This window comes from Amblyraja radiata, chromosome 21 (assembly GCF_010909765.2).
Source record: "Amblyraja radiata isolate CabotCenter1 chromosome 21, sAmbRad1.1.pri, whole genome shotgun sequence".
In the NCBI taxonomy this organism is placed as follows: domain Eukaryota; kingdom Metazoa; phylum Chordata; class Chondrichthyes; order Rajiformes; family Rajidae; genus Amblyraja; species Amblyraja radiata.
This window is the reverse complement of record NC_045976.1, coordinates 26,233,267-26,248,120: the sequence shown is the minus strand read 5'-3', so window position 1 is coordinate 26,248,120 and position 14,854 is coordinate 26,233,267. Positions and strand designations below refer to the sequence as shown.

Here is a 14,854-nt window from a genome sequence, read left to right as displayed (position 1 = left end):
TTGCAGATCAATAGGTTAATAACTGTCCTTGTCATCCCATTAGACAAATATCCACTTTGTCACCTTACTCCAGCCATCAGCCATCCAATAGAAAGTTTTAAAAAGTCACAAAGTGCTGGAGTAACTCAGCTGGAATAGGCAGGCCAAGCTTGGCAGGTAATAGGTTGATACAGGTGAGGGGAGGGGGGTGGGGGGGGTGAGAGGCAGATGGTTGGACAAAAGCCAGAGATGAAAGGACGGAAAGCTTAGACAGAAGGTTTGAAGGGTTGCGAAATGTGAAGCTAGAGGAAGGAATGTAGGTGGCAGGGGAGAGGGAGGGGAGTACTAGGGCTTGTCCAGGTGGGGCACAGGGGAGAGGGTAAGGTGTGAGGGGAAAGGGTGGGAGGGGGTTTGTGGGAAGAAGGGAGTGTGGGAAGAGGGGGTTGCTCTCCAGAGATGTTGCATGGCCTGCTGAGTAACTCCAGCACTTTGTGTCTTTCTTTTTGTAAACCAGCATCTGCAGTTCCTTGTTTCTCCATCCGGAAACAAGTCGCTTACTATGTAAAAGACCCAGGATTCCAATCGGATTGTGATATTTCTTTGCTTGAATGAAGGAGTGGTTTGGAAATAAGACAGGACTCCACTCCATGTGGGAGGAGGGAATACCGGTGAAGCTGACATGAAGGAGGCTGGTCCTGTGGAATTCCCAGGTTACCACTGGCATTGCACTCAGTACATCCCTTCAATGGTGTCAACAAAACTGTTCAATTGCAGCTTAGAACCCCCCACCCCCACTACTTCACCAGTTGTCAAACGGAGTGATGGAAAGTGATATCTTCATCTGAGGTCTTTGCTCCATGAGAGGTAAAGGGAGCTGATTATGTGATGGTCAACAGCTGAGAAAGAGGAGCAATGTTGCATTGCTTAGCGTTTCCAGCGGGTAGATGCCATTGATGTGGTGTTGGGTGTTTCTACCCTCTGTGCAGTTTACTTACAAAGCCAACTCTTTCTCTTTTCATAAGTTCATAAGTTTTAGGAACAGAATTAGGCCATTCGGCCCATCAAGTCTACGCTGCTGCTACTTTTGCATCTACTCTGCAATGCCTCTCTCCATCAGAAACTAAGGCTGATTGTGAGTCCACATAATAAACAGGTAGATTGTAATTGGATAAGGGATAGAAAGTAATCTTTATAACAGATCTGCATCCCAGATCTATGCCTGCGTACAAAGGCACATGAGCAGACCTGCGTAGAACAAGGAATGTGACCAAGCCTACGATTCCACTTATGATGATTTCAGCCTTGTGAAAGTCAACAGCTCCACATCAAAGTCAACTGTGGTCAACAGCAAATGGCAAGAACCAGCCAAAACCATTAAGTTGTATAAAATATATCCAGTGGAAAAGCTATAAAGTGCAATTAATTTGTTCTTAGTACAGATTAATCATCAGTAGTGTTAGGTGACAGATGCTAGCCAGCAATGTGTGGAATGTTAAGAAATACAAAACAGTTAAAAGCCAATTATTTGCATTTTCAGATTATTTCTTGCTATACGTTCTATTTTAACCTATTGACACTCACTTTGCCCTGGCTTTTTCTTCGAGCTAATTGACAGAGCAGCAACCTGAACCATCTCACTCACTTACCACAGCCCAAAAGATGGAAGGAAGCACCACATAGGCTGACCAAGGACACTAACAATAGACCTAAACTGGGACAGGGGCTCAGAAGTGTGGAGAGCGCATGGGAAAATTGTATGGAGACAATATTTGGATTGGCCATAATTAGAACAGATTCAAGGAGCTAACAGGCATATCCCACTCCTGTTTCTGTTTCCTGTGCTCGTACTTTTTATTTGTATTCATTTGAAACCTTCAGAATCTGTGTCTGGTATACTGCTTCTGTCTACTGTTACTTGCATGCCTCAAAATTCACTTTCAATGGTTACAATGGTACTTTATATGTCACATGTACCGAGGTACAGTGAAATTCATCTTTGTAGACAGTCCAGTACAAATATCACTATACTTTAGCACTTGGATACATCTTAGATGAGCGTGTCAGATACAGTACAAGTGTATAGCGGTAGTACACATCTCCGTACTGAGAAGGACTCGTTTATGATCTTGTTGTTCATTAACTATCAAGTGAACTGGTAGTGATAAACCCGAACATTTATGTGCATCCAGAACATAACATCTACTTTTGGACTGCAGACAGCCAGAGGTTCAGTTACATGGATAACCCAGGTCATGGCACAAATCAGAGCTCTCATAAACCAACACCTAAAATTTAATCACCTGCGAATTGCAGATCAACAAAGGCTACACTTGGATGAAAAGTTAAAGCATATTTGTTACTTTCTTTGTGACTGATTGTGACCATTATTATGCTTCATTCTTTGCATTTGGGTTAAGGTTATACAAAAGTCACACGTTTATAAATAGTGTGACGTACGTTCTTGGCAAATCGAAGTTGTTTAAATGAAATAATATGGTTGTTTAAATTTGAACCTTGCTATTAAAAAAAAGCCTCCAATTCAAATCTAACTCAATATTAATTTGAACTGCTGCATGAGGCTAATTTTTCTGCTCGAAAATACTTGATTATTAGTCAAATTGCCATGTTATATTTCTCAGCTTTCTTAGATACAGCAACAAACACACTTATCCAAATGAAAAGCAGTTAACAATAATTCTGTTCTGGAAATATTGGTGCTGTAATTGTGGTTAGTGGATTTTGAGTATAATCCAAGTGCCTGTATGTTGTTGTGTATTTGTAGCAGAGCCAAATTATTTAGTTTTTCAGCCATATCACAACAGATGGTTTAAAATAATCCCTTGCATCGTTCAATTACATTTGCTGTGTAATTACAAAGGTGCAATAGTATTTTTCTTTTAAACTTTGGCATGAACTATGAAGGCAAGTTGGTGAAAATTCTATATTGTGGCAGTGACTACAACATCAAAAGAATGTCAGTGATTTTAGATTTAGGGATGGGTTGAAATCATGAAAGATGCAGCATTAATCGCTTCATGTTGTCCCACCTTATTTCAGTCATTTCCTCCAATCCCACGACCCTTTAATCTAATTTTGGTCTCCTGCTCATCTGCAAGGTGACTTGCTTCACCATGGACAGCCAGGCTTTCAGCTTTCACATTCCCGAGCTTGGGAATTTCACCCCTTTCCTTAAACCTCTCTATCATTTTTTGCCATCCTCAGCTTTTTCCTCAAACTTACCTTTTTGACTATGCTTTACCTGTTGTAATGGCTGCTAGCAAGACTCAGTGTCAAATTTGGTTCTCATGGGGTTCTGCCTAACAAAACACTGCATGCCGTAACTAAAACTGTGTGTACTATTCCCACCACACATGCAATTTGTTTCAGTAATCCTACCTTTTAGGGTAAATTCGTGTGATGCCACCATCAGTTGCTACGAATCTGGCAAGAACTCCAGCCCTAATTTAGAAAGAGTTGTTAGATTATTATATTTTCTAGGACATTACTATGGCAACATCACAAAATTATCTGATATACTGTTCATGGTCTTTGTTGGGACATTGCAATCCTTCTTCAGTTCATTTACTGTGCTGTGGAACTGACTGAATTTCACGCCCATTGCCACAAAAGTGATCGCCTGATTGAATGGTGACAACAACACTGTTCTCAATGTCAGTGAAACCAAGGAGGTGATTTGTGGACTTTAGGAAGGGTAAGCCAAGGACCCACCCCGTTCCAACTCTAGACCATCATCCTAAAGCTCAACAGAGAAAAATCCTTAAGGCAATATCATTAACAAAGCAAGCTTTCATTGCAACTGCCCTGCATCCTTGGATCTAAAAAAAGGCTATTTCCACAGGCAGTCAAAAAACAAATTTATTTTGGTTTAATTTAGAGATACAGCATGGAAACAGGCCCTTCGGCCAGCTGAGTCAAAGCTGATCATTATGACCTGTTCCCATTAGTTCTGCGTTATGTTACTTTCTCATCAACTGCCATAATCACATTATGGTCTATTTTCTGTTAACCAAAACCAATTGCCCTACAAACACGCATGTCTTTGGATTGTGGAAGAAAACTGGAGCACCCGAAAGAAACCCACGTGGTCACAAGGTGACCATGTAAACTCCACACAGAGCAGGACCTGAGGTCAGGACTGAACGTGGCTCTGGCGCTGTGAAGCAGCAATTCTACCAGCTACGCCACCAAGCCACCACAAATATTCTTCACTAGTCCCTTGACAGTATAATTTGTCACCTTCCACTTGAGTGCATTAGACTCATTTTGTGGGAACCATCTGCTGCAAGCCGACCAGTCGCCCTGCTGCCAGCACTTCCTCAGCCAGAGCAGAAACTATTCATGTCGCCTTTGCGAAGTTAAATATGGTTCCAAATGCAATTTGAAGCCTGTTAATGCTCAACCATAATACTAGGTTTAAATTAATCAAAGGAATTTAATTAAAAGTAATGGCAAACAGAAAATAATATACACGTTATTCTGCTTCCAGGCACCTGATATATTTGTGTGGGAAATTCAAGGTCAACGGATGCCAGCAAATATTCTGGTTGGCTGGAAAGTAGATCAGTAAAATCCTGCTTTACTGCTCATGGAATAGCAAATGCAAATTCCACACTCATCGCCAATGTTAATTTATTTTTAAAATGAAGTGTTGTCCTGAAATTTTTAACAGATACAACAGTGTTTAACGTTTATTTCACTCGAGGCCAACATACACAGCCTGTGCAAAATAATTGCTTTTTTTGGTTGCCATCAACCACTGCTTATTTTCTCTGCATTTATGTGTCCATCTGGTGCAGATAGAAGTCCTCTGCATGGGGATGAAGTCAAATTAACGAGGTGCAGTTCATGCAAACCAGAAGCTCAAAACTTACGGCCTTGTTTTGTTCCAATAGTTTATAACCAGCTCAGTTGTAAATCCAGCATCAAGCAAAAGATTAAAGATCAGATCAGTCTTGCCTGAAAAAAGAATGAAAAAGTCCTGTCAGAAAACAAATGTACTTTTAAAAAAAAAATCAGAATGGCTCAAGTTCTCAAATAAATTCAGGCAACACATTGTTTTTTCTGTGCAATCTTTACAGCTTCAGTTTCTATTAAAAAAAAAGCTCGTGGCAGGGTGGTCTTTATCCCTCCTAGATGCTGCACGTTCCCATGTGATCATGGCTAATGATCAGCCATGATCACATTGAATGGCGGTGCTGGCTCGAAGGGCCGAATGGCCTACTACTGCACCTATTGTCTATTGCCCAGAACCCAATCATGTCAACAACACCCATCTTCAGTGTGCTGAACAACAAAACTGCAGGGTTACCAGATTTGTCAGACTTCATGTAAATGAGGCAAGGGCAATAAATGCTGACCTTGTAGGTAATGGTCTCCCCCCCCCCCCCCCCCCCTCTCCCCCCCATAAATTCATGAAGAAGGTATTGGTGAAATAACGAATGCTACGCAGAATCACTTTATATTCCTACATTAATCATATCATAGAGTCATAGAACAGGTTCTTTAGCCCAACTTGCCCACACCAGCCAACATGTCCCAGCTACACTAGTCCCACCTGCCTAGGTTTGGTCCATATCCCTCCAAACCTGTCCTATCCATGTACCTGTCTAACTGTTTTTTAAATGTTGGGATAATCCCAGCCTCAACTACCTCCTGTGCCAGCTTGTTCCATACACCCACCACCCTTTGTGTGAAATATCAACCAAACACATTTTGTTCTGTCAAATTATGCTTGATAAAAAAAGATTACATCTACTGAAAAGAAAGAATAGATTGTAAACAGATATATGTTGATCACAAGATATTTCAGGATTATCATATCTTAAAAACTTTACAACTATTGTCCATTGATATCTATTATTATATAAAACTCTCGCCCCAGATTCCGAAACGGAACTCCGTCCGGCCGTCCGTCCGGCAGCCTGGCCCACTCCCTTTGCTGGCGCGCTCCCTTTGATTCTCCGCAACTCCAAAACCGGACGCAGGACCGCCCGCGTCTTTTCAACTTCGGCAGAGATTTCGCTTTTCTTTCTAAGTATGCGCTTCTCATTCCATTCCGTCGTGTTTAAGCGCACGTTTTAAATCAAAACCTTACCTACCCACCCCCCCCCCCCCCCCCAAAAATCTCACAACTAAACTGGCTTCTCACCCACACAAGCCTCACCAGCACCAGCCCCTGCTGAACATTCCATCGTGTGATGTCACAATGCCCAATGCTCACAGATGACCAATCGGAATGGATCCATTTACATATGCCATCACCAGCCCCAGCCATTGGAGAACATTCCATCGTGTGATGTCACAATGCCCGATGCTCACAGATGCCCAATCGGAATGGACCCATTTACATATGCCTATGCAGGAGCCCCAGCCAATGGTGAACGTTCCATCGTGTGATGTCACAATGCCCAGTGCTCATAGACATCGTTGCCATAGTGACAGTACAGAGAGTCAGATGTGGGCCGAGGAGCCTTCAAGACAACATGAGATGTTCCCATATTGTGTGAAAATATTTACGTCATTCACCCCTGAACCTCGATAAGAACACCACCTGCACATCTTAATTAAATTAGAGAAAAACGGAAAAGAGGTCGGGCATTTACACTTTTAAGGCTCTGTGTGTGTCGAAGCTTCGTGTGTGTGATGCCGCACCGCAAACCCCCCCACCACCCCCCCCACGCGTTGCCGAGATGGACCCGACTTCGACGACTTCAAGATACGCTATTTTAAGACGGCAGGGACCCGACTTCGACGACCAAATCTCCCCTGGGGGCTACAGGTAGGGAACGGTCTTTATGCACTTTTCCAACTCTGTGTGTGGGGGTGGTTAGTGTGTGTGAGGCCCCCCCCCCCCCCCCCCATTGGGGGCTATTGGGGGCCGCAGGACCGCCCACGTCTTTTCCACTTCGTCAGAGATTTCGCTTTTCTTTCTAAGTATGCGCTTCTCATTTCATTCCGTCGTGTTTAAGCGCACGTTTTTAATGGATAACATACCCCCCCCCCCCCCCCAATACTTCAAAACTAAACTGGCTTATCACCCACACAAGCCCCGATGCTCAAAGACATCGTTGCCATAGTTACCGTACAGAGAATAGCCTGTGAGCCGAGGAGCTTTCAAAACAACATGAGATGTTCACATATTGTGTAAAAATATCATGATCAGGCTCTCTTTTATATTCAGGACAAGCTTGAGAATTGCAACACCACACTGGAAAATTTTACCTTGCCCCGACCAAGAAATGAAAGGATGGACATTGATGGTGAAAATGTTGATTTACTTAATGAATTGAATTACAATAGATCAGAACAACAGCGATTTGTTGATGAGAATGAGCCTCTGCTGAATGCTGAGCAGAGAGAAGTTTATGACCATGTGTGCGACTACTTGCAGAGGGATCTATCTTCAATGATTTTCATTGACTCACCAGGAGGAACAGGAAAAACATTTATCATAAATTTGATCCTCTCCACGGTTAGAGCTCAAGGTCAAATTGCCATTGCTGTAGCATCGTCTGGTATCGCAGCCACATTAATGCCTGGTGGAAGAACTGCACATTCACGATTCAAGATACCTATCCATGTGACGGAGGATTCAACATGCAACATCAACAGCAACTCTAAAACGGGAGATTTCTTCAGGAGAGTGAAGCTCATTGTTTGGGATGAGTGTCCAATGATTAGGAGGGAGTGCTTTGAAGCGGTGGACAGAACTCTTCAAGATGTATGCCGCAAAAAGGATCATTTTGGCGGAATTCTTACCATTTGTTGTGGTGATTTTAGACAACTCCTTCCTGTAGTGAAGATGGGAAGTGATATTGATGTTCAAAACGCCTGCATCAAGACATCGTACTTGTGGCGGACTTTCACAAAGTTTGAATTGAAGAGAAATATGCGATTGAGCGAAGGAAAGGGTGAGTATTCTAAATTTTTGTTGGATGTAGGAGAGGACAAGATTGCAAAGAATGAAGACAATGAAATTAACATTCCAGAAGACATGGTTCTCTCAGCAAGAACACTGGATGACTGCATTGATTATATCTATCCAGCATTTGACCACCCTGCAACATTATTCTCTAACAATTGTATCTTGGTTCCTCACAATGATACGATGAGAAGAATCAATTCTGCGTGTGTCAGACGCTTCCCTGGAACCATGAGGGAGTACTATTCTTTCAATTCTGTCACTGACGGAACAAATTCAACTCACTTCCCAACGGAATTCCTCGATTCAGTCGAGATTTGTGGTTTACCACCACACAAATTGGAGTTGAAGAAAGGATCTCCAATTGTTTTAATCAGAAACTTGCAACCCCCAAAGCTATGCAATGGAACGAGGTTGATTGTAGAACAGCTACACAATAATCTCATAGTTGCTAGAATCAACATGGGGGCCTACAAAGAAGATATTGTTCTAATTCCTAGGATGAAGATCAATTTGACAGAAGATGAAAACATTCCCATTAGGCGGAGCCAATTCCCTATTCTGTCGAGTTTTGCAATGACAATTCATAAGGCACAAGGACAAACCATGGAGAAGGTCTTGATATACCTTGAGAAACCAGTATTTCAACATGGCCAACTATATGTAGCTCTTAGCAGAGGAAAGGTGAAGGAACAAGTAAAAGTGTTCCTGAAAGATGGGACATCAACCAGGAATGTTGTGATTAAACAAATGCTTTGTTGAGAAATGACTGCTGCATTAAGTGCTCAAATTTTCCTAAAGTCAATGAAAGTAGGCAAAACTGAAGGCAAAAAGCGATGCAGGAAGGAACTGAATGTCCAGAGTTTCGACACTTTTGATTATTGCTCCTCAGTTCAACAAGGGATGTTTAACACAGGAATCGCATTTCTGCACACAAAAGTTTAAAATGCTGCCTCAGAAAAAGCTTCAAGGACACATTAAGTGACATGTAAAATCTTAACAGTTGTATTTGATTTTTGGATCGAAAGTTGCTGGAGCTGTTCTCATGCTTCACGATAAAGCTTGCAGATGGATTATTTGCTGCAGGATATAAAACTACAGGCTTGCACATCTAGGGTATATGTATCAGGTACAGTTCAATTGTTGAGTCAATTATTGAGTAAATGATGATTGACGAGATATTGATGTTTGAGGATTTGGTGTTGGTAATGGCATTGCGTATCAAGGTTATGTGGTTAATTTCTGCCTTGTAGGAAATTATCGTTACCTTTTCTGTTGTTTGACATGAGTGTTACTTTCCACTTTGGTCTATTGTCGAGTTATTTTGTTTGTAAGGATTGACTGCATTTTCCCAGGAGTTGCAGTGGAATTGAAAATTCTGTAACCATCAGTGAAAATCAACTTCAGATCTTAAGATGGATGAAAGGTCAGTATTTGAGATTATTTCAGACCCGTGCATTGTTTTTTTTTATCCATGATACAAATTTACTTCAGTTTTATCAGAATGCCCTAATACCATTCAAATGCTGCCTTTTTGTCTAGAGCTGTCACTGTCGCCTCATTTCTGGATCCGAGATATTTAGACTGAACGTCTTTGGGATCTGCGAGAAATAAATGAAGGACAGTAGGGAACAAGCAACACAACAAGAAATTGATAGAAAACACCGAAATTGGTATATGATACAAAAACTCTTTTTTATTTGTATGTTGATGGATTGACAGATAGAATTTTATAAATATCTACATTGAAATAAATATCTCCTTTTTTTAAATTCATGCCCAGAAGCAGGAGCAAACAAGTTGCATGATGGTGAATGGACACTGTAAAGAGATGTTGAGAAGCAGCATGGAGCAGAAGTGAACAAGAGACAGAACAAGAAAGGACTGAACCTCTTGAGGAGCTTCAAAAATTATTGGAAGTTTGCATGGAACAAGAGACACAACAATAAGCTTCCAAATTAAATACAAAATGGTACATAATTGTGTAATGTTTTTTTTTTAAATTATAGGTAAATGCATTTATATACATAATTGTCTTAAGAAGTTTATAAATGTCTACAATAGATGAAATTACCTTTACAAATTTATGAATATCTACATCGTGATAAATATCTTTCTCTTTTTTTTTCATCATGCAAAGAGATGGGAGCAATCGAGTTGCTGGATGTTCAAGGAACAACACAAAGCAACGTTGAGAAGCAGTAATGAGCAGAACAGCACAAGAGACGAGAGGAAGTTGCCAAAATACAGCCAGATCGGTACACGGTAGTACAATGTTTATAGAAGTTTCCCCCCCCCCCCCCCCCCAAAAACGCCGTTGGGGAAACAGACCCAACGGGTCTGCACTTGGTCTAGTAACTATATAAAACTCACTGTCAGAATTGTTTTTCTGTCAAGTGGTAGGATTGCTTTGCTTAATTGTAATCAAATGAACCAAAGACAGTATTTTTACAATTTTCTATGGCATCTTTATTTGAAATTGAACAGTAATTTAAAGGATTTCTTTAGCAGAGTATTGCCCTTCGGGTTGACTGGATAAGGCCTTGTTTCAAAACTTAAGCTTTGATATATGTCATCAGCAGGAGGAACAAGAAGCAGCAACGATCATGCTGAACTTGAGAATGTTTGGGAATTGTGGGTATAGATTATGGTGAAGGAGAGTAAAAAGACAAATTGGAAAAGAAAATTAGGGAGAAGGCAGGAAATGAGACGTAAACATTTAGAGAGCAAATGGCTGTCATATGTGGAGCAGAGGGAGCAGGGGAAAGTCGAAGATTCAGCCAACACGAAGCTTAGACAGAGGATTCTAGTAACTTCGGAGAGAAACAAGACAGTATTTGTAGATGTAAGGAAGGGATTGTGACAATAGGTTAAATATGAAACCAAAGTCAGGGTTAGGGAGGACTCCAATGTAACCTCCAGTCAGATACCAACGCTTTGACATGAACACCTTAATTTGACTAATTTAAAGATTTTAACTAGTAGCCGCTCACAATGACATGAGATTTTACTCAAATCATTTTCCTTGGAAGGAATATACTTTGATGCCTTTGGACAATCAATTACAAATGTATTAACATCTGATGTCTATCCATCCTAAAGAGCTGCAACAATGAAAGCAAAGTTTCAAGCAGAAGATGATGTGTGGTTCATATAACAGACTGGTTCACTGCATTTTCTTGGTCACAATGGCCCAAAATCCAATTTATACCCAAGAACATAACTAGTTCTTTTCCTGAAATCTATTACGTTTCTTGTTCCACTTCACCATTACTGGAAATCAAATCCACGTTTATATTGTATTTTCTTTTAAGTTATTTTAAAATTATAAACATCACCGCACCGCTTCCATGCTACTCATATCAGAAAAGTTCTCGATTTATTTTGCTCATTAACAAACACATCTAGCATAACCCCTCCTTTCTTAATTTGTCCACAGGAATGTGGAGTAGTATTCAACAGAATTATCAGTCCAGAATAGTGTTTCCTGTATACCATATTGATTTCAGATAAAGGTCATTTTATTAAAGATCTTCCAGTAAATCTTTAAGAATGATGTGCTGGAACACTTAATTCATGAAAGGTTCAGCCGCTAGGAACCCGGACCCAAGGGCACTAGCAAATTTAATTAGCAAGTTGACTCACTAGTTCCTTAGCATGGAATATCGGGAGAGTCAGAGGTCAAGCCTTTGACTTCCTTTCCTGGCAAAATATTTCTGCAGCGATTCTGTAAGGAGGTCAGAAAGTGAGAGGTCCCGTCTAAAGTTTATTCTTTACTAGTTTCAGAAAAAATAATCTTATCCGCAAGTATAATTACCCGGAGTGACGTTGCATCTACTATTATTTTGTAATGAAGAGCAATTATTCAATGGCTTCTCTGTTCATTGACGTTTCCTGTGCAATATTGATTCAGGTTACTGGTGTATGGTTTCACTATACTGTTCATCAGCCTACCTTCCTAAATGAAGAAGGTCAACGCCATCAAAACAATTTCAAAGAGTACAAAGTGCATCTTGGAAACTAAGTTACGAAGTAGAGAGTCACTGTGCAGCACAGGGAGCATAAAAGAGCTCACATAACAGTGGGTTTACTGCTATAATCCCAGACATCATGTGAAAGGGAAATTTATATGGGATCCGGAGAGGTTGTGGTGATGATGTCTATGCTCATACGTCACCTATATATTTTCAAGAGGTACAAAATCTGAATCTGCAATGCACAATCCACCATGCATCACGCTGCCTAAATACATTTGAAATACAAAGATCCAACCACTGTGATTTAAGATATCTACGTTTCCTAGGTTAGGATTTTAATCTCAAGATTTTTGGGATAGGGTTTGTCGACCGTGCCCTCAGGCCTAGAACGGGGCACTAACCATCCAACATTAGTTGCAAACCCATGGATCAAGTTGAAAACTTCTGTTGTTTTCAATCTGCCGATTACATCTTTCAACTTTATTAACTAAATCGTACCTAAAACTGTGCCTTCTGTGAATGTTTCATCTGCTATGCTTAATGTTTCTTACACAGAACACAAACAAATACTAAAATAGTTTCAACTATTTCCACAGCATTCTACTGTAAATTGAGCTGTTTATCTTGGGGATAGATGGTGGCTTTAACATCCAGGTACAGGAACAGCTCTTCCCTACAGCCATCAGGCTATTAAACACTACAACCTCCATTAAGCTCTGAACTACCTGTCATTGTTATTATTGCACTATTATTGTGTTTTTTTTATATGTACCTGTGTACTTGTGAATATATATAAATACACATGTGTGTGTATGCGTGTTGGGGTTAGAAGGGAGAGATAGATCAGCCATGATTGAATGGCGGAGTAGACTTGATGGGCCGAATGGCCAAATTCTGATCCTATCACATGACCTTATGATTATATATATATATATACACATAATGAACTTTTTTTCTCATTATTTTATTGTTTACAGTGTACTATGTTTACATATTCTGTTTCGCTGCTGTAAGTAAGAATTTCATTGTTCTATCTGAGACATATGACAATAAAACATGCGACCCTCTTGACTCTTGCATTGGCAATAAAGACACTACAAAATTGAACTTTTTGTTTGGATCCACAATTCTCCACCAATGAAAACAAAAGATATGTGAGCTGCTACTGTTATGACCCCACTTTTATTTATTGGTGAATAGGTTCCCATTGAGGTGACAATGAGTGGCTAACCCTTGCAAGATGTGTCAATACAGGCAGGTGACAAACAAACAAATCTGTAATAAATGTTACACAGTGAAAATAAATGTTATAGAATGGCTGATCTTACAGAAATGTCTGATGACAGAAAAGGCAGTAGACCCTGCTGAAATTGAGCAGTGAAGGCTTCTTAACCACAATTGATCTTTTCAGATGAGATTTAAACTGAAGATGGCAGAAAATTAGAGATGGAACACATGAAATTGGCATTGTGAGATACTAAACATTGCAGATGTTTTAAACTGAAATTAAAAAAGGAATGCTGGAAATATTTAGCAGGTCAGTCTGCATCCGTGGAGTCAGACACAAGACAGAGTTAACATTACAGGTAGATGACCTTTGATCCAGACCAGCCTTTCCATTTTGTACAAACTGTCCAACTGACTAAACACCATCTACCCAACATGTTAAATCTGTTTATTTCTTCCAGATGCTGCCTGGCTAGCTGAGTATTTCCAATCATCTTTGTATTATTCAGCATCTGCAAAGTTTTCTTTTTCTTTTCAACAATGTTAGATATCCTCAGGCTTTTCACATTACTAGTAATCATTTGGAGAATGGCCCCAATAATAAGTCACTACTTAATATTATGTAAAAGGACAGAAGTGCTCAAGTAACTCAGTGGGTCAGGCAGCATCTCTGGGGAACATGGATAGGTGACATTTCGGGTCAGGACCCTTCTTCAGACATTGTAGAGGGGGCAGGGGGTAAGGAAAGTGGGAGAGAGGAGAGGCAGGACAAAGCGTGGCAGGCAATAGGTGGACAAAGACAAGGGGAGGGGGGATGTTAATAGGCAGATGTTTGGATCAAAGGCCAGCGATTAAAACAGAAGTTGTGAGACAAAAGGATTGAAGAGTTGCGACTTGTGAAGCAAGAGGAAGGGAAATGGGTGGAAGGGGAGGGGAGAAATAGGTGTGAGTCCAGGTGGGACACAGCGAGGAGGAGGGGAAGAAAAGGGTGGAGGGGCCGAATATGCAGGAGAAAGGGAGGCACTGGAGGAGAGTTGCTTGAGGTTACTTAAAATTGGAGATTTCAATGTTCCTACAATGTTGGGATGTAGGCTACCCGAGTGGAATATGAAGTGCTGTTCCTCCAGTTTGCATGTGGCCTGACTCTAGGACAGAGAGGTCAGTATGGGAATGGGAAAGGTCATAATAGTAGAATTAGGCCATTCGGCCCATCAAGTCTACTCCGCCATTCAATCAGGGCTTAACTATCTCTCCCTCCTAATCCCATTCGACTGTCTTCACCCCATAAACTCTGACACCTGTACTAATCACGAATCTATCTATCTCTGCCTTAAAAATATCCACCGACTTGGCCTCTACAGCTGTCTGTGGCAAAAAATTCCACAGATTCACCACTCTCTGACTGAAGAAATTTCTCCACATCTCCTTCCTAAAAGAACGTCCTTTAATTCTGAGGCTATGACCTCTGGTCCTAGACTTTCCCACTAGAGGAAATATCCTTTCCACATCCACTCCATCCAAGCCTTTCACTATTCTCTATGTTTCAATGAGTTCCCTCTCATTCTTCTAAACTCCAGCGAGAACAGGCCCAGTGCCGACAAACGCTCAACATAGGTTAACCTACTCAATCCTGGGTTAAGGCTGGATATGGAATTAAAATGGTTAGCAAGCGGGAGACCCAGTAGGGCTCGGCGGACCAAGCGCAAGTGTTTGTCAATGTGTTTGTTTA

At 40.9% G+C, this 14,854-nt stretch overlaps 1 protein-coding gene across 9 annotated transcripts in view; it reads right to left on the bottom strand.

Annotated features, from left to right (window-relative positions):
* Positions 1 to 14,854, bottom strand: part of cacna2d1 (calcium voltage-gated channel auxiliary subunit alpha2delta 1) — a 515,041-nt gene that overhangs the window by 37,485 nt on the left and 462,702 nt on the right. For all 9 annotated transcript variants that reach the window (XM_033039801.1, XM_033039800.1, XM_033039804.1 and 6 more), the window contains 2 exons: positions 4,872 to 4,956; positions 3,376 to 3,438 (listed from right to left, as the gene is read on the bottom strand). In XM_033039801.1, the coding sequence (XP_032895692.1) occupies positions 3,376 to 3,438; positions 4,872 to 4,956 (148 nt within the window). The remainder of the gene's footprint in view (positions 1 to 3,375; positions 3,439 to 4,871; positions 4,957 to 14,854) is intronic.